Consider the following 21268-nt stretch of genomic DNA (forward strand, 5'->3'; position numbering starts at 1 on the left):
CAAAGAGTATATACTTCAGTGAGTTTATTAAAAAATTAAATGATAAACTATAATGAAGGTGATCAGCACAGTGCAGAGAACTAAAGAGCTGGCCTCAGCTGTGCTAGGGAAGCAATCCGGAGTTGCCAGGCCCAGGGCTGAGTTGCTACGGTTGGATGGAGCTCGCCCAAACGATGGGGTGACGGTCAGGGGTCAGGGGCGCACAGAGAAACCCTAGGAGCAGCGGTTTTAGAGCCTCGGCACACCATGGAACAGGCCTGCCTGAGGAACTGCAGGGGCTGCGGCCTGACTGGAGAGCAAGTAGCAAGGGCAACGAGGCCAGAGGGGAGGTGGAGGACAGAAGAGGAAGCGAGGGGAGGAGGAGGAGCAGCAGATGCCCAGAGCCAGGCAGGGGCCAGAGGAACTGAACAGGCTTCTTCCCTGAAGTCCACGAGGAAGTGGGGAGAAGACAGAGACTGGAGGGGAGAAAGGGAAGCTGACATAGCCGGAAGTCTTCAGTCCCCCGGGAAACAAACCCGAGAGCCAGCAAAGCCCAGGTGCCGGAAAGCTTTCACAGAGCACCCACAGACCACAGCCCCACCGGCCGGCTCCCTCTCTTTTATTCATCTGTCTTATGAATCATGCTTTATGTTTTTGGGCTTTTTCACTGTAAAACAGTTCAAATGCAGTCACAGGGAATGAAAGAAAGTGAAACTAAATCAGTGAATTTTCAACTCTGGTGAAAGACCTAGTAGAAACCAAGTTATAAATACTGGCTAAGGTGAAGTTTCGAGATCTATTTTGGACTCTCCCACCTCTATAGATAAATAACTGCATGAGAGTAGAACTTGCTCCTATTTCTAAGAGAACCACGGATGGTAGGCTATTTAATTGCTGCTATTTATTTCATGCTGATGAACCTGGCCAGCCCCTAACCTCTCAATCTGCAGAAGCAACACAATTATAAATACTTGTGAATTAGAGTGGTTAGGAGCAGGGGTCCTTAATGAAACCAAATTCAGGATCTGCTATTAGTAGCCAACTTATTAACCTCTTGGTGCTTCCCTTTCTGTATTTTGTAAACAGGAATAATGTCATACAGAACTCACAGTGTTGTTCTATATATTAGATAGTCAATGTTAAGTAATTAGATCAGTTCTTGGTACATACTAAACACCCAATGAATTATATATCAGGTATATAAATGTCATATGTTATAAATTAGTTTATATATTATATATATACATATCATTACCTGTTTTTCTTTCCAAATCACAGTCCCTATGAATCAATTCCATGTGTCTATAGAACACATAAAAATACATATGTACACACATACATACATACATACATACATACATGAAACTTGTTCTATTTGTTCATCACACATCTGAGAACCCAGAAGAGCAGCCTCTCCACACAGTAAGTGCTCAGAAAGCAGCTGCTATATGAAGAAATGAGAAAGATAAACTGGAATGGGCTGAGTAGAGTTTCTAGGAAAGCTTTTAAAAGGCATGTGTCTTTGACCAGGTGTGGTGGCACACACCTGGAGTCCCAGTGACTGGGAGGCTGAGGCAGGGAGATTGCAAAGTTTGAGGCCAGCCTCAGCAACTTAGCAAGACCCAGTCTCAAAATAGAATAAAGGGACTGGAGGTGTAGCTCAGTGGTAGAGTGCTTGCCTAGCATGCATGAGCCCCTGGGTTCAATTCCCAGTACTGGGGGAAAAAAAGGAGGGGGAAATGTGACTTTCATTGTCTTCCAACTGCCTCCTTCCCTACATTCTACTGTCTCTTCTCACCTAGAAGATGCAGCAGCCCTTTTAAAGCCTTGAAGAAAAAATGGAGGGGAGACAGTTCAGGTTCCTAAGCTAAGCAACTCAGTGAGAGTTGAACTGGTGGGGAGGTGGCTCAGTGGTGGAGTGCCTCTGAGTTCAATCCCCAGTACCCACTCCCCCTCAAAAAACAAAGAAAAAATGGGACTTTGTTGAACTGGTGATGGGGGTGGGCAGGGTCCACTCTTCCTTGTTACGGACTTACCTACCTACTGAGCTACCTACCTGCCTCCATCTCTGTTTCTCTGAGCAGGCCCAGCACACCTAGCTGCAAGCCCACCTGGCAAGGTCCTCCAGTGCTGTGATGGTCCAGTTGTGTTAGGATTCTCATTTCTTATCTCCCCCACAGAGGACCCACTACCTCCACCTCTGCTGATCAGAGTTATCTTCCTATAACTTAAAACTTAAACTCTGTTAAATGCCAAATACCACTGGGAGAAGTGGGGTTATTTTTTTTTTCAATATTTTTAGTTGTAGTTGGACTTAATAACTTTATTTTATTTATTTATCTTTTCATGTGGTGCTGAGGATCGAACCTGGTGCTTCTCACATGCTAGGCAAGCGCTCTACCACTGAGCCACAACCCCAGCCCGGTGGTGTTTTTTAGAAACAGACATTCACATCAAAATTCATGCCATAATCCACAATTCATCCCTCCCCCAGAAGAGGTTTAGCTGGGGAGGAAGCATGTGCTGAGGTCCCAGAGATAACTGGGGCGACTGGATCCGGAACACAGGAGTCACAGGGCCAGTTGCTCCAGTTTCTGGATTCCTGTTGCCTCAGAACCTCTGCCTCTAAGGGTGGGCTGCTGCAGGACTTGCCTGCTTTTGTTTACTGAGATCTCTTGCCTTTTGAATAAAAAATAGAAGAAAATTTCTGCCCATAAAACAACACTGAGTCAGAATGTATTTTGGTTGGCAGACACTTTGCGGACGCTGACCAGACACAACCAACTGGTTTGCTAGGTCATCCTTCATAGCTTGAATATTCAACTGCAAAGCTCCCAGCAAGGATTCTGGTGGGAGGAATAGTGGGATTTTCCATTTGAACATATTTGAATTTTCAAGTGCAAAGAATAAATTCTGAACATAAACGGTGTTCCAACTCTCCTCAAATGATAACCTGACCTAGGTTTTCACAGTAATACTTTATCCTTAGAAATGAATACAAAAATAAAAACAAAACCACTTAAAAGATTTAAACTAAAATAATCATCAATTTAAGGATAATCATCACCATTTTGCAACCATTACATTAAATATTGATTCAGGCAAAAATCACCCAAAGAATCTAAAATCATTAGGTAAAAGTTTGATGAGGAACAGGATATTTACAGTCTCAGATTACCTCCCCACAGACTATGCATTCTTTAAAAAGAAAAAAAAACTTCTAACTTCCCAGAGAAAACCTGGCAAATACCACCTTAATCGAATGATGAAAATTCATATCAGTGATCAGGGGACAATCATGTGATTCTAATGTGAGGAGAAAGAAGAAACAAAGGAACCCCATGCAAGGAACACTTCAAAAGCATCCAGCTCACAGTCTTTAAAAATGTCAAGACCATAAAAGACAAAGAAATGCTCTCAGATTAACTGTGGCCAAAAAGACATGACAAGCCAGGAGTAATTGTTTTTAAAGGACTGAATTGGAAATTGAGTGCTGTCAGAGACATTACTGGGACAAGTGGACAAACTTGAGTATGAAATGTATATTAGGGAAAGTGATAAAATCTCCTATATTTGATAGTTAGACTATGGTTCTATAGAAGAATGTCCTTGTCTTTAGGAACTATATGCTGAAGTATTTAGGGCTGAAGGTCATGACGTGTGCAATGCACTCTGGATTGGTTCAGCAATAATAATAACTAGTGGTACCGTGAATGAGGGCTGGGGAGCAAGAACAGGCCAACGTCAACAACTGTGAGTCCAAGTGTAATTGATATGGAAGTCACTGCACAGTTCTTGCCACTTTTCTGGAAGTTATAAGTTTTTCAAAGTTAAAAACAAAACAAAACAAAAAAGAGTGTCATAGTTCTCAAAAACCATGAACAGGGACAAGAAGGATGAACTGTTTGAAACTTTTCAAAATGTTTAGAAAGACATACATCTGAACCACTTGAAAATACAGAGGCAAATTGGCAATATTACAAACGAAGAGTCGGGGGCTGTGGAGAGAGAGCCAGACAGAGAGACTCTGGAGTGGATGTGCACATGTGTGTAGGTTGAACATTTGTTAACCTCAGGAGGCCGTCAGTCTCTCTCTTGGCCACAGGAGTCATACCATATTTTGCTAAGTAAAGGATATAAACACGGAAAGAATGACTCCCCAAAACTGAGAGGAAGGAGAAGTACCCAGCCTAACTAAGGTTAGTACAAACTTGGTGAGTCACTTCCTCCCAGAAGGAAGAGCAAGCATTTCTGGTTCCCTGAAGGATTCAGAGATGCTCAGAACCCCGACCTCTCTGCCTGACTCTTGCTAGGGAAGCGGTCAACCAGGTCAGGGAACCACAGCCCGTTCACTCAGTGCTTCACCACCAACAAGGACCTCCATGTTCAAAGTCAACATGTACCTGAATCTCCTGTCTGGGTTCCTGAGACGACACGATGAAACCAGAGCAAAAGAAGTTCTTGAGGTGGACACATTTATCCTCTCCCTTGACTGGGCAATGGCCTTGGTTTTCTCTGGCACATCACCCTGTGGCTCTCCATCCTGAAACCAAACCTATGCAGCCCCTTGCGTTCAGAACTGGAGCTTTCTGGCAAAGCAGTCTGCCCTCCCTGACTCTGCCTCTGTGCCAACAGCACACACACGTGGATGGATTAGGCAGAGCTGGACTGTAAAGCGCACACACACTCTCCTAACGTGTGCTTCTCATTCCAGAAATACTTCATTCCTAAACCACTTCTATGCCTCTCTTGGCACGAAACAGTGCAAGTGGCTCTGTGCCAGAGGAAGTGTCTGTTTAGAGATTTGGACTTTCTTTAAATTTCTTTACCTCAGAAGATCATAAATAGAACATTCTAGAATAATTATAAAGAAATAAAGTAGAAAAGGGAAAGGTTACCAGGAGGGGAAAACACATTTGTTTTGTGGGTTTTTTTTTTTTTTAAGTTGCCTAAAAGAAATACTGAAAATATACAATAAAGCATAACATTATCCTCCATGAGAGTAGAAATTACAGGGTCCAAGTTAGGACAAGGAAACAACAGTATTTCCTTTAACAGGAAAGGTTGGAGGGCATTTGCCAGCTTCTGACACACACACACATACACACACATAAACACTCATTCTTGTTTTAAGGTCACCTGGAAAAGTGAGGTATGGGGAGGGGTTTTTAATTGTTGTTTTTTTGGGAGAAGCTATTCCTGTATTTGGCTTCCTTATGATTTCCATCCTATGTTAAAATTGTCATAAGTCATGAAAACCCACCTCAGTTGACTTACCTGTCCTCTCCCTTATTTCCAAGGGTTTATTTGGGGCTCCCTCACAAGAAACCGTGTGAGATCAGTAATTCTTCCCAGAAGCCTCAGGCTTCACCAGCTGGATGGCAGACACTTTCTGAGCCACCTCAATTCATGCACATGCACAGGACCCGTAAGGGCCACACACACACCACTGCCCACTCGATTTCCATCTCTGTGGACCCAAAGACACCTTCCTGGAAACCCGGATGGTGGGCAGAGGAGGGGACACTTACTTTCTCTCCACTTCTGGTGTTGACACGGCGCTACAGAAGCCAAGCGACTCCTAGGAGAGAGAGAAGAATGGCAGCGTCAGAGCCGGTAGGGCAGCGGGCTTCATCTGAATATCACTTAAGGAGAACAGGCAGAAGCAGAAATAGATGATTAAAGTCATTGTGCTTACTTCAATCTGGGACCGCAGCTGAAGTGATGTGGGGCTGGCGTCGGGTTTCTCCTAAAACAGAACAGATGCCGGTTTAACGAGACTCCCCAGTGTGGCACACACCAGCGAGACAAATAGATGTGTAAGAAGAGACGGGGGATTTGGGGAACGCAGGCTATATGGTGGGAGGAGATGGCCGAGATAAATAGATTTTCTGGAAAAAACTCAAGTACTTTTAAAATGAGAGCTCTGGTCTCTTAAATTTGAACTGTTTACCAAACTGCACTGCTGGACATTGCTGACAATTTTATTGCAGAAAAACACAATTTAACGGAAGGGCTCTGACAGTGGTGAAGTCATTCCCTGGATATACTTAGAGCAGGAGGACTCCAAATTTACTGCAACCAGCTCAAGTTCAGTTTGTTTTTCAATAACAATGGAGTTCCAACCTGATTTTAAAGTTCTAAATGTATTCAAGGTACTCAGAAATGTAGGGCTTGTTCCAAGTGTCTTGAGGAAACAGCCCACTGGATATTCTCTTACAATCCTAAAACATCACTATATTCCTAAAATGCAAATGAACTGGCCTATCTGAAAATATACAAACAAAAACTCTCAGCATGCAGGTGATAAATGAAACATAAACGCATGATATAATGAGTGCACTGAAAAATCATTAAATCATAAAGGAGAGGTGAAGAAAACAAACAAGTTTAGAGATAAAACCATGCAGCGTGACACCTTCATTTATGGTAAAGGACATCATATTCCCTTTGAAAGTAAAACAAAAGGGGAGAGATAAATGAGTTGCCTGTGATGAAAATAATGGATTGAAATGACCTCTGTCAGTAAAATACAAAAATTATAGATATAATTATGGGTAAAGAAGAGCTGTCCTAGTGCACAGAGCTCAGAGCAACACACTGATATCCATCGCAAGTAGAGACTAATTCTCAAATGACACAGGTGTAAATAAAGGTCCTCATCAATGAGAGGTCTGCAGACAAGAGAAGGTTCCCCGACTGTCAAACTAAAAGCAGGACTTTGGGTAGTTTCAAAGGAAGTCATAATTATCATTAACATTACACAATGATTGGGTTTTCTCCAATGATCCTACTGAGATATTCTTAACAGCTGTCAGATTCCTCAGGCCTGCACATGCACTTTAGGAACCATCTTGTTAGTCTCAGCTAACATCATGGAGCAAGCAGATCATCTGCAATGATGCCTTCTCCAGTGCATCTAATTTATTAAAGTTGCACATAATTTATTAAAGTGTAACATCTTAATGGACTTGCCACTCACTCACACCCTAGTCCCAAGACCTTGTTTGCTATAAAAGAAATCAGGATGTCCAGGCACAGTGGCACATGCCTGTCACCCCGGCAACTTGGGAGGCTGAGGCGAGAAGATCACAAGTTCAAAGTTATCCTCAGCAACTTAGTGAGGGCATAAACAACTTAGCAAGCCCCTGTCTCAAAATGAAATATAAAAAAGGGCTGGGGATATGGCTCAGTGGTTAAGTGCCCCTGGATTCAACCCCTAGTACTGATGGATAGATGGATGGATGGATGGATGGATGGATGGATGGACGAACGGATGGATGGACGGACGGACAGACAGACAGGGTGATGTGAGACCCCAGAGAACTCTCTCACTAACTTCCTCCTTTCATCTGGTGCTGTTGTTTATACTGTTTACATTTCTGTACCAAACTTGGTAGACTATAAAACATTGTATGGAAATGTTCCAGTTACATTCCAAATCGAACTGGCATTACATCAAACTCGAGTGCACTGACAAAGGGGATACATACTTTGGACACTACTATTGCTCATAGACCAACCCAGATGCCCATACCTAGCCTTTTAGCATCACAGAGAAAGTCAGAAACTTCAACAGTAAGAGGTAAGTAAAAGTAAAGTTTGCAATGTTTTTATCCCAAGTCTTCCTGTTCCAGAGTTGGTACAGAAAACCCAGAATGGTGATAAATCTCTCCAGTTCCTCTCCAATCTTCTCTTAAAATTGCCCACTTAACAACCAGCTCCAGCTCATCTCCTTCCAGAATCATCCACAAAAGTAATTGATTCAACTCACCACCCCCATTCTTACCTTTCTTTTAAGCTCTAATTTTCTACCTCAATAGTAATGGTCCATGATAGGAAATTATCGCCTTTCCTTGTATACATCTACCAGCATCTTCCCAGTAGATCTGGTTAAGTACATCACTTGTCAAGCCAAAGATGTAATACTAACAGTATACTATGCAAAATATATTTGTTCCGGTACACAGAACAGTTGTTAACAACCACGTTAAATGATGATCAGGAAGTGACATTTAAAGGTTTCCCTTTCACATATACTTTGTTACTTATAACAGGCATCTGATTGTGTTTTAGCTACTTTTTAGGAACTTGCTTGAGGGTGTACTTAAAATTCATTGTGTTAAAATAATGGAGCCAGGTAATGCTTTTGTGCAGAACATTTGTTTCATCAGGGAAAGTTCACTGATGTACAGACAGATTTTCTACAGGAACCCTTCCACTGTTTTTAAAAAAATTTTTTCCAGAACATGTGACAAAATTATTTATTTCAGGGCACATCCTATAATTTTATCACTCAAGGAAAGAGACTATCTGTCATTATTTAGAGTTATTTCTTAGAGAAAACTTATCCTACAATAAACACATTACACAATTGAGAAGAAGCTTGTAAAATTATTCACTTAGTTAAGGACTTAAGAGATGCTTTTAGGAAAACAAAATGAACTATTGGGAAAATTCCATTATTTATGAGACTGAAGGGGTCACGTGGTATCAAAGACAAAGGTGCACGTATCTTTGTAGATTATGAAACATAAGATACACAAAAGAAGTAATAAAAATCCAAGCTAATATTTGAGAACCCATCCTAAAGTCTGAGAAATGGGATACATGAGCACAGTTAATGACGGCAGATACTCTGACATACACTTGGACAAAACATCTTAGATGCAGAGCATGAAGAGGTCTTCACTGTGTTGCATGCAGAAGGAAGAAGTTCTGGACAACTTTTTATTCTGTTCACGCTGAAAAACATTTAAGATTTGTTTTCAGAAATCCACAGAAGGTGCAGAGGTGACTGACGTAAGGGGCTGAGCAAGGTGCACAGAACAAAGGGCGTGGCTCTCATAATAACAGCAGCAGGGATGGGGGCGAGAGAGGCTCCAAAGCATCCCTCCTCCTTGTCCAGGTTCCAGAGTATACTGGCTCCTTCTCTGCCCTCACCGCAACCAGCATAGTCAGGGGGAAAGAGCAGAAAGGTAAAGTTCTAGAAAGCCAGATTTGGGAGGAGAGAAAGAAAAATCAAAGATAAATACTTGAGTATTTATGCCCTGGCACAGCTGCTTTATTCAAAGAAAAACTGATGATCCACAGGCCAGTTCCTGGGATGGAAATGATGGTGTTAATGGCAACAGTAAAAACTGTGAGGACCATTAAAACACAGTCGCTGAGTACATGTGTATTATCTGAGCATAATTATGGAAAGAAAGGCTCACCGGGAAAGAAGCTGCTGCTCTTCCCCCTAACACATACTGGCTGTCTCAGTCACTCCTGCCAGGTAACAAATCATCCCAACGGGGGCATCGACCAACACGCACTTTCTGATGCTCGCACATTCTGTGGGTAAGAATGCAGAAGGACAATGGCAGAAAAGACTTGTCTCTGCTCCAAGATGTGTGGGGCCTCAGCAGAGAGGAGTCAGAGGACGGGGGTGACTGGGTAGCTGAGCTGTGACTACTGGTGAGCTCACCTCCTCGCACACCTGGAGGTGGATGCTGCCTGGCAGCCGGACCCATGCAGGGGCCACAGGCTGTGACCAGCTCACAGTGCTCTTCACAGGGCTGCTTGGGCTGCCTCCCAATAGGAGGTTGGAGTCACAAGAGGAAGCACGTGGAAAGAGCCAGGCAAGAGCGACATTCCCTCTGCAACACAGCCCCAAAGTGGTGTCACACCTGCCAGAGTCACAGCCTTCCTTCCCCGGTACAAGAGGGTCCCTGGCCCCCACCTTAGCGGGAGGAGAGAGAAAAATCTCACTGAGAAGAGCCCGAAGATGGGAGACATCCCTGTAGACAGGTTTGGTTGACTGCCAAGGACACAGCACGCTACCAAGTTTCTAATGAAGAATGAGATGAGACCACCTATTCAACACAAGGTCCATAAGGATTATTTTGTGATTTTTTTCCCAGTTTTCTCCAGTAGAATAACTTGGAAATTATTTGAGCCTGAATCCACGACTTAAAGGCTGAAATGATGCACTTCTTAGTGGCTACATTTTGCTCTAAAGCACTACAACCCATTGTGATGGACACCAACGTCAAAAAATCCCCCAGGGCCGGTATGTCCTGGAAAACAGATATCATGCCCTGGTCCCCAGTCCAGCTTTGTTTCTAGCTTCGTAAGGAAATCCACACTTTTTCCTTCCTCACTGCTGCCAGGACCGCAAGCCAAATGAACTTGACAGCTGGAAGAGGAGGAGGGCCAAACCTCCGTGCCTTTCCAAAAGCAGAGAGGAAGAGCACCCAGCGCCCACCAGCTCCACGGAGTGCCAAGTTCTCCTCCCCAACACTGGGTGCAGGAAGGAGGAGGTGGAAAAAGTCAGACACCGCTGCTGGCCTAGCATGTGCAGCCAACTGCTGACGTACTAGACTGATGGGGTCCCAGCTCTCCACCGCCGGGGGAAGTCGCTGCAGCTGGTGGATTTAAAAACTGCTTTACATGAAGACTTCATGGCTGTGGTTTTTTCTAGCGGGAAAAGTATGCCTTGTTTTTTCTCAACCAAGGTCCTTACCAAATAACAGAAAAACTAGACACAGTGAAACACACAGGTAAACTTACAGGTAAATGCTGCTTCAACGAAAAGAAAAACCTAGGCTTGGCTTTTACTTGGTTTCCAACCCACTGCCAATGAGTCCTTGCTATCAAGCCCCCATGGGTAATTTGTCAAATTTTAAAGCAGGTCTCTTACTCCCATTTTTAAACATAAAAATATCATCACATCTTTATATTTCTTTGAAAATCAAAAAGACCCTAGTTAGGGATTTCTGGGAGTTCAAGCTTGATCCGTATCTCTCTGGCCCTGTGGAGACTCACTTTTTCACCTTTCCCAGAGTCACATGGAATGAGCTGCCACAGCACACGGATAGGTGCAAGGCAATCACGGATGTTGATTCTGGAACACCAGAAATTTGACATACCTAAAGTTCCAAGTCTCCTCTTTACCTGGAAAACAGCTTCCCTCTTGTCTGACTTCTCTATTGCAGGTGATCAATGGGACATCTGTTCATTTTATGGTAACTTAAAATTCAGCACTCTCTTGGGAGCCTTCTCCCTGTTCATGAGCTCAGCCAGCAGGGGCTATGGCTTCTGTCTCTACCCATCTTCTCTCCGCATCCATCTAACACATTCCACTGAAGTCCTTTGCATCTCAGGTACCTGAACTGTCACTGTAGGGTGAAGTAGGAGGTATGTCTCAGAGTTGAGAGGTTCAATTCCAGTTCTGCTCCTAACAGTGAGACCTTTAGACCTTGGTTTTGTTTTGGTTTGGTGTTTTTCAATGGCTGTGGAAGATAAAAGAACCACTAGATTATATTTAGGTTCTTTTTTGTTTTTTGACTATAAAATCCTATAATGAAGTCAGGTACTACCCATTCAATCACTACTGTCAAATAAATTTTGAAATAATACTCAAAGTTGTCACTGTTCAAAGATCATCAGCATCACCTGGGAGTTTATTACAAATGCAGTCTTGGCCAGGTGAAGTGGTACATGCCTGTCCTCCCAATTACGAGGGAGGCTGGGGTAGGGGGATTGCCAAGTTCTAGGTGAGCCTTGGCAACCTAGTGGGACCTTGTTTCAAAATTTAAAATAGGGGGTGGGTGGAGATGTAGTTCAGTGGTAAAGCATACCTGGGTTCAATTCCCCAGTACCAAAAAGGTAGGTAGGTAGGTAGGTAGGTAGATAGATACATAGATAGATAGATAGGGGAGGGGGGTTGGAGCCCATCCAGGCCTCTGGAATGTAATCCGCTGAGATCTTATGTTTAATTCTGCTTGAGAAACACACTGCTATGTCATTTCTGTTTCAAAATCTTTCAAGAGACAGTGCTGATGGAATGAAGTCTGCATTTTGGGAGGAAGGGCCACTCGTGGAAGGGGCCCTCCCAAGCCCTCTCCTTAGCAAACACATGGTGTATGCACTGTCCCCTGAGCACATTCCATGTCTGGTGTCTTGATTCTGCTTGTGGGGCCTGGAATGTCCATCCACGCCCTTCTCGTCCTTTGGACCCAGTTCCACACACCCCTCTTGTCAAACCCTGCCTGCCCTCCTGTGCTGTAAATTACTCACCCGAACACGATCAAAACAATAGTGACCCGTGCTGTTTAATGAGTGTACCTATGTTGGCAATTCTTCTCTCATTTCCTTAACTAGACTACAAATGCTCTCATAACAGGGATTCACTGTCCCTTCACAGTCTATCAAAACCAGTTTATTCAGTTTATTACATGCTAGGGCCCCAATTCAAGCGCTAAAGGTATAGCACCAAACAAGGCAAGAGATCTCCAATATAGATCTATAAGAACTTAAAAGAAAATGCTAGGATGTTTAATCACTTTTAGGTAAAACCCAGCGGTGGCCTGAGGTTTTGCCCCCATTCCTGCCCTTTCCTGTTCTATCTCACTCATATTCTCAGGTGAAACAGGAAGTGATAATCATTAGTTGGGTTTCTATAAGTTCATAGCTGAGAATATGAAAATTTTTATAATAAGTGAAAGTGAATGGGAAAGAACTCCTATCCCTAATATCAATGAAGAAAGACCTCAAGGGAAAGACATTGTTCCCAGCAGAAAATTCTATTTCATTAGTTGCAGCCTTAAAATCTACCCATATTTAGCAGATCAGTGAATTTCTAGAAGCCTTGGTAAGCAATAAACCCTAAAATTGTAATTTTCCTCTGGTCATTAATGTTCTAAGGTAAAATAAAGGAGTCTCTTGCTTTATCAATCTGTGGTCTGCAATTATTAATTACATATGTATTTAGACCTCACCATGTACCAAACAAAAACAAAAACAAGAACCTTAAAGACAGTTTATCAAACCTCAGTTCAATGTTACACCACAAATTAAAAGTTTAAAGAGCTAATTTAAATGATATAAAGGGTAGGGGGAATCAAGATTGAAAGTAAAATCAATTCAGAAATTAAGTTAGTTCACCAAATTCAGGTCATGGGACCCTTTGCTGGAGATGGACCATGTGATCAGTGAGTGTCACCAGACTTTGTTTTCAGGTATTCACACAGGGCACATGACCATTTCTGCTACTGAATATTTCTTCTCTGGCCTCTGACAAAGGGAATACTATATGGCACTGAATGACATCATGAGGAGTCCCTGCAGAACTCACTGTGGCCCACCAGGGCGTTAACCCTGGACAAAGCCAGAGTTGGGTTGGGAACCCCTCTAGGGGAACAGGGCCCCACGAGGGGCTTCCCTCAAGTGCACACTCACTCCCCACCCATTCAAAGGAGCTGACAGGATGCTGAGTGCAGGGGCAGAAATCAGACTGGAGAGACAGCAGAGAGAGCTCTACCATCTTGACGCACGGCTGAGGAAAAACAGCTGAGAGTCGCTGCAAATTGGAAGAATTGGTTACATTCAGGGATAATGTCCACCTGCGAGGGTCACGCTTGGCGCTCTGATGGCTCATTTCAAACAAGACAGTCTAGAAACAGCAATGCTGACTGGGCGTACACCCTCTCACTCAGGGGCAGGAGTAGCATCATGACATGAGGACAGATCCTTTCGGCAAGATGTGAGCACCCTGGCAGAAGGATGTACCTTGTGCTTGGAACAAAACTAACACAGGGTCATCACAGAAACGATGTAAATATTAAAAGGTACAGTGTCCCTGAAACCATTTTAATTAATCTTTTAAAGAAAGACACTAACAAATTCTATTGTTTAAATTTTTACTTTACTAGCAAAAATCAGCTTACTGACACCAAGCTACAGAGGATCTTGACACTAAGCTACAGGGGGTCTTGATACTCAGCTACAGAGGGTGCTGCCTTTCCCAGTGATGGAGGCCATGACAGTAGCCATTCCAGATGGATGTCCCCATCCACCAAGTCCACCCACCCTTCCTGACTGCACTCCACACTCACCAGTGAGGTCCTCTAGGGACACGTGGTTACTCTTTGGGATTGACTGATATGAGATAAATGTGGCAGGAAGCAACTGGAGGGGTCCACTTCGTTTTACTTCCTCCTGTTTCTCCCCATCTCCTCTTTCATCTCATAGTTCTTTAAGTTTAAAAATATTTATTGAACAAATACCTTGTGCCAACCACTGTTCTGGTCAACCAAGATCAGTGAAAGGACAGCCTCTGCCTTTAAGGGGCTTCCATGCCAGTGACTCTGCTGTAGTCTGGATGTCCAGTGTGGTAAAGGCCCATGTGGTAAAGGCTTGGTCCCAGAGTGGTGCTATTTAGGTAAATGGCGGAATCTTTAGGAGGTGGGGCCTGGCAGTAGGTCCTGGGGTCATTGGGAGGATGTCCTCAAAGGAGACCGTAGGATCTCTGTGCTCCAGTTTGAGATGTGATACCTGCTCCTACATGAACTCCTCAAAAGAGGCCAAATCAAGCCCCCTTACCACCCCACCTCCTGATCTTGAACTCTGAAACTCCTGAAACTCCACAACTGTGAAGAAGATAACCCTCCTCTTCTTTTTTGGTGTTGAGGTTCAAGCCAGGGCCATGCCCATGCTCAGCAAGTGCTCTATCACAGAGTTACATTCCCAGTTCAACCTTTTTCTCTTTATAAAATTATCTGTCTCAGGTATTTTGTTGTAGCAACAAAAAGCAGACTAATACAGACTTCTACAGTCAATCACGGAATCACTTGCATTTCACACATAGGCGCAATATCCCTTCTGTTCTGGCATCAGGTAACTCTGCTAAGGTCTAGATACAACATCTTCCAGGGGATACAGGAAAGCAGGACCCCACCCCTTCATTAAAATGGTATGTGGAAATGGTGTCAGATAATCAGCATCAGTGGGAGAAGCTGGGGCTTGCTGACACAGAGAAGGGAAGGAAATTCCAAGAAGCAGAGGGCAGAACTGCCAGAGTAGAACTGCCCAGTCTTGTCCTGGTGGCTCTCTAACAGTGACAACTGCACTGGGAAAACTGGGAGAATCTGAGGTGGAAAAAATACATTAAATTTTAAAATAATACCTAATGATTATAAAGAACATGAAACCAGAGTATTATGGAAGATATTAAATGTGGAATTGGTATAAAACTTCCATATAAGATCTTTTCCATTAAAAAAAATAAGAGTCTTGAGCTCACTTCCTTGAAAATAACTTTGTGTGCACGGTGGCACACACCTGTAATCCCAGGGACTGGGGAGGCTGAGGCAGAAGGATCACAAGTTCAAAGTCAGCCTCAACAATTTAACAAGGCCCTAAGAAACTTAGTGAGACCTTGTCTCAAAATCAAAAATAGAATCAATCCCTGATACAAAAATATTAAATTTTTTTAAAAAATCAGGTTCTATGCTTGAAGGGGCTGTCACCATTCTAAATCAAGTGTTAATGACAGCCTCCTGATGCTCTTGTTAGTCAGTATTATCAAGAACTGTACTCATACAACCAAATGACCAAAATTATTTTAACCAATTTTACAAACACTTAAATATAAAATTTCTATTCCTAGGACCTAACAGCACCTTATTGTATTAACGTCATAGTTCTATTTCTTATGAAAATATAACAGATGTTAAATCTAATTGGAGATTTTTGGTTGGGTATTACAAAATACTGACAAAATTCTAATGTATACCCCAGTTCCAATGTGTAGTGCTCACCCTGAGGTTGGCTTGGCCACACTGGATTGGAGGGTCCCAGTACCCCAACACCATGTCTGAGCACTGCACCCTGGACTTCATGCCTGACCTTGAACCAAACCCTCACAAGAGCTCCAAGGACCCTTCACCACGTGTCCAGCAGCAGTGTGCTCCATAGTTGGGCACTGATATGTCTGCCATCTTGTGTTCTCTACTCTTAGGAATCACACATAGACACCCACTCTAGGACCAGCCTCCACCAAGAGTTGTAAGAGAGGTTCTCAAGTTTAATTCACTACAGATCTCTGGAGTGCTTGTTAAAGACAGATTGCTGGATCCCACTCCCAAAGTTTCAGGCTCTGTAGGTCTGGGGGTGGGCTCTACCAAGGCACATTTCCTCCAGGTTCTTGGGTAAAGTTGCTGATGGTGGGGAACCACATTTTGAGAATGGCTGTCCCAAATCAAGGGGCAGAGCTGCCTCTAGTCTGGGAGTCAATGGTCTGTAGGTTGGAGGGAACCATTTATTTGGACCCACATCTGAACTCTGGCCTATCTTCTGTGTACAGACTAATGGTTTTAATGTTAAAAGGAAAGACAAGGACTCGATATCATTTTTTTAAATGTCAAATAGAGCCAGGTGTCTGACAGCAAAAATTATTGACAATATTTGGAAGCCATATCAACAGAGGATTCAAGCTTGACTGCAAGTCCATCTGCGTGGGATGGGATCTTTCAGAAACTGGTCAGACCTTGCAATGACTACTGCGACTACTACTTGGCTGGAGTATAATCATTGGAAATTTTATAGCATAAATTATATCTTGCATTAAATTTTTATGATAAAATTAACTATGAGTCCTGAACTAATGACTAAACATTGTGGAATGAATGACCTTCAGACACCAGTGACAGTCTGTAACTAAACACATTCATGTATTCATTTATTCAACCAATATTTCCTACGTGTCAGCTTGGTACTCAGTTGACAAGTTGAGTACCAGGTATATGAAGAATTATCACTGACCTTCAAGTGCTCACAGTCATGTAAGAGAAGCACATAACAGAATATAACAAACCAAAAGTCTCCACGTTATCATATTAATACCATCTGAACCAATCAGTATATAGCTTGGGTATCTGAACATGGGTTTTACAAAATTATGTGACCTGATTGAACTGAGGATAACAATTTTAGTGACTCTTCTAATAGATGAAATCATGTTTTGTCACGAAGTGCCATTATTATTGTTGTCTACATTGTTATAAAATCAAATGTACGATCATGACCTTTAACTGCCTGTTTCTTGAGCTTTAAATCATATTTTCAAATCATTTTTAAAGGTTCAAAATCAATGGCAATACCAGTGCATTGTGAACTTATTTACCTCAACTATACTTTGAAAATAAGTGGTGAAGCAAGAAAGTGCTGGGGAGTGATATTGGCTAAGTTATATTGTTCTATCGGGCACATGTGCAAGTATATAACAAGAAATCTCATCATAATGTACAGTAATGCACCAATTTTAAAAGTGGGGGGAAATAAGTGGGGAATATTTATTTTATTTTGTGAAGTATTGCCTGACTCTAGAATCAAAAAGAAAGCCAAACTGGATCTTTTGTTTTCCAAAAATTTTTAAATCTTTGAAAAATACAAAGTAAAAAAATAAATGAACTTTAGAATTAGTAATGTCTAATGAGTAAAACACTTAAAAGTACATGGATGGATGTCACTATTCAAGAATGAAAAAACTAAAACAAAAATTGTAGTCTTGGGAGGTTGAGACAAATGCCAAACTTTATAGCTCAGGGCAAACTTTTTATTATAAATGCTTGCAAGATCAAGTTTAAAATGGAAACACAAGCAGACAAGGCTCCAATGTAATATACATAAATGATATGTTTCTGTTCCTGTATAGTGATTTTCCTCCCTTCTGAGCATTAATCTTTGAGTGACTGACTCTATAAATTATTGAACTAAGTTCAAAAGCAAATGAAATTTAAAATACCCATTTATTGAATGGCAAAAGTGCCATGTTGAAATTACTGTGATTTATCTGTTTCTTTAACGATTCCTGTAGCAAACTTACTTCATTGCTCAAAATTATTACCTGGTTGCATAGTTGATTCTGGCTTAAACATAAATTTATCCCCACTGTTCAGAACAGCAGCCATTTGTCAGGATCTCGTTCATTCAGTTACAGTCATAAGGCCTAAGTTTTCTTTCTACAGCTCTAAAGGGACACACTGTGGTACATGTGGCTAGTACTCACCTTTCAGAAACTGATGAAGTTCACGTGCACCATTGATCACTACAACAGGGGAGGCGCAAAGAGGAGCGCCATCTAACCAGGACAGAGTTCGCCCACCATGGTCACCTGCCTATTTACAACCTGTGTGGTCCCAGCAGCTCAGGCACAGATGGGTACCATAAAGGCAAGTTTCTCTGCAGAACCAAAGCATTTCTTGAGCATTAATGCCTGTGGGTACTGCGATCGCAGCAACTGCTGTGGTTACAGTCTGGTCTAAAAGCCAACTTCTCCCTCACACCAAGAAGAGGATCCTCTTGGGGCTGGGTATGGGTACAGTTCAGTGGTAGAGTGCTTACCAAGCATGCAAGAGCTCCTGGTTTGATTACCAGAACCAAAAGAGGCAAGCAAGGGGCTCCCTCTTTTTTCTCCTCCAGATTTACTTAGTGGAAAAATTGTGTGTGGCAGGAGAGCACGTATTCAGGCTAGGGGTGCAGTTCAGTAGAGCACTTGCCTAACGTGTGTCAAGTTCCATCCCTAGCACCACAAAAACAAAAAGCATAATCTCCACTGGGCAGAAAATTTGCCATATACATGATAATGGATGAAACTCTCCATCTATAAAGAATGCTGAAAAGTAAATAAGAAAAACATAAGTTAAGACAAAAATGGGCAAATGATTTTAAGACATGAATCCTAGATATAAAGATAAGAAAATATGCATGTTTGTACAAATGATCAAAGAAATACAACTTTAAAAGCCTGATGAGACAACTTTCTGCCAAACTGGTAGAGGGTTTTTTCCCCCTGATAATATTTAATATAAGGAAGTATGAAATAAGGGATGCATTTATATTGCTGGTAGGAGTGCAAACAATAGAATATCTCCTAGTGGTGATTTAACAGTATTTCAGGAGTCTTTAAAACACCTCACTGTACAATATGCTAAGTTCATATCTAACAATTGTCCCTAAAGAAGTAAGTTATTAAGGTAAAGATGTACATTTAAAATGTTCAAGGTCACTTATATTTATAATAACAAAATACTGAAAATTCCCTAAATATCTAAAATGCTTACATAAATTATGTATATTCACAAAAAATAAATCATTAAAATCATTAAAAATACCAATGCTAAAAAATACTTAGTAAGGGAAAAGTATTCCTTAGCGGAGGTTATGGAACATAAGCACGTGTGTATTTTTAGTATGCACATATAAATAGCAGTCTAAACTCCACTGGACGGGAAATTTGCACATTTTCCCCACTGGTACATCTCCAGAACTCAGCAGAGTGTCTGGTACTTAGTAGGTACTCAAGATTTACTGAAATATTTATGTTAGGCGAAAGCCTATGGGTATATCTGAGTTGGAAGTACAGTGGGGAAGGGAGTTTAGACACAACCTTAATTTTCTTCTTTAAGCTTTCCTGAATTTTCTAGTTTTCCTAATATGTGTACACACACACACACACACACACACACACTGCTTTCACAATCAGCAAAACAAAAATGTTTCTACTTAAATTATCATTTTTCTTAATACTGTTCCTTATAGAGACCCAGCATCAGATCTGGTTTGAAATTTACATGCAGACATGTGCACACGATTAAGGTCCCAGACTGTAGCCAGAACACTGGAGGTCCATGACAGAAGATCTATGTTAACTCTTTAAAAATCACATTGGGTGGCTCAGGAGGCCGAGGCAGGAGGATTGTGAGTTCAAAGTCAGCCCAGTAACGGCAAGGTGCTAAGCAACTAGGTGAGACTCTGTTTCTATATAAAAATACAAAATAGGGCTGGGGATGTGGCTTAGTGGTTGAGTGCCCCCCAAGTTCAATCCCCAGTACCAAAAAATTAAATAAATAAGAATAAAATAAAAATCACGTTGGTCATATGATGACTAATTTCCTTTCTACAATAGATCTTTGGGGAATACTTGTCATTTAAAGATGCATTATTCAAAACATCATACACATACCATAGTATCTTATTTTTTAAAAATGTATAATATAATTAAAGATCCTAAAGCATATATAAGAATTTTCCTCATGTCTGTTCTACTCTCCCTTTGCCTGTAACTGCCTTGTCTAATTCTCCTTTCTTACAGCACAGAAAGGACGTATTGAAGTATTTTCTTGTTATTTCTTAACTGGCCTCAATCACCTAAATAGTGCCAGGATGGTGATTAGAACATGGTTATTTCATACAAAATTATGCAGATTATATGCACATTTTCTATGCACATACACAATCATTATGCCAACTTCCCCCTAGCAGAGAACATTTTTTTCTGAGGAAAATCTAAAAAACAAAAAAGAAAAACTTCAGAGGAGTACAGACAGGAAACATATTTGGACCTCATGGTCAAGGGCAGAACACAGACGGATCACCCTTTCCTAGCATCTGCAGCAGGGCAGGCAAAAGCAGCGGGCTCACATACAATGACTAATGTACCTGGGAAACAGGATGGCAGGGCTGACTGTGGCCCCAAAACTATGTGACCCTCTCAAAAGGTTGAAATGAGTCAAGAGATATGACTGTTATTTTCAGATTCAAGACAATAAAGAATTTTGAAGATACAAACAGATCTTTCTTCTTTTCTAACCCTACAGTGATAGGTACCACATCTAAGTCACCCGTATTTCCCCTACCAGGTCCCAAAATAATGTATGCAGATTCAAAGCACTAACACTTGAGTTTTTCACTTGTATAAAATTCAACAAGAGAATCCAAGAGTGCTTTCATTTACCACAAAACCTCCAGTTCAAATGAGAAACATTATCATTCTAGTCTAAATTTTAAATGTTATACCCTGTACATTTTTAAAGATGCTATGAAGACTATTCTAATCACCAGACAAATGCCCTTAACAACTCATGAAAATACTCATTATACCAAAGAGAAAAATGGGCTCCAAAAATCGAGAGGATGAATAAATGAATGGAACAGTAGAGGGCTGGGGTGTGGCTCAGTGGGAGAGCACCCGCCTGGCATGCAAGAGGCCCAGCACCACCAAGAAATCAATGAAAAAATCAGAATTTAAGAAATTCAAAGTGGAGACATCATGGTACATAACACCGAGCATTCTACATGTGGTAGGAGAACAATATATGTCTATAAGTTGAATTTAAAGTTTTATTGTGGTTTCATTTCCTAGGTATTAATATTGTATAATTTGATTCACAAAACATGAGCATTGTGTTGAAGCAGTAAAGAAAAACAAGGAGAGAAACAGGTTCAAGGAAGGACAGAGCCACGTGAAGTTCTATATATATCCTCCATCACATGTGCCAAGGGCTTTGTTAGGGATTACATGGCCTGCCACTTGTCCTTGCTGATCCTGAGCAGACCACCATGGGAAAACAAAGCGGACTGCTGTGGGAACAAAAGCACATAATTATTTTCTTGAAAATCTCTTATATAATTGGAATCAAATGGAACACATTTTAAAAATCAAACTGCTATCTACGCCAAGGTG

General features: G+C 41.7%; 1 protein-coding gene across 2 annotated transcripts in view; it reads right to left on the reverse strand.

Moving 5' to 3' along the window:
• Positions 1 to 21268, reverse strand: part of Sash1 (SAM and SH3 domain containing 1) — a 168972-nt gene that overhangs the window by 84588 nt on the left and 63116 nt on the right. The window contains exons 3-4 of one of the 2 annotated variants that reach the window (XM_047557584.1): positions 5678 to 5728; positions 5511 to 5560 (exon numbers count right to left, since the gene is read on the reverse strand). In XM_047557584.1, coding sequence (XP_047413540.1) covers positions 5511 to 5560; positions 5678 to 5728 — 101 coding nt within the window. The remainder of the gene's footprint in view (positions 1 to 5510; positions 5561 to 5677; positions 5729 to 21268) is intronic. The other variant, XM_047557585.1, reaches the window with a different exon arrangement.

This window comes from Sciurus carolinensis, chromosome 7, assembly GCF_902686445.1.
Source record: "Sciurus carolinensis chromosome 7, mSciCar1.2, whole genome shotgun sequence".
NCBI lineage: Eukaryota > Metazoa > Chordata > Mammalia > Rodentia > Sciuridae > Sciurus > Sciurus carolinensis.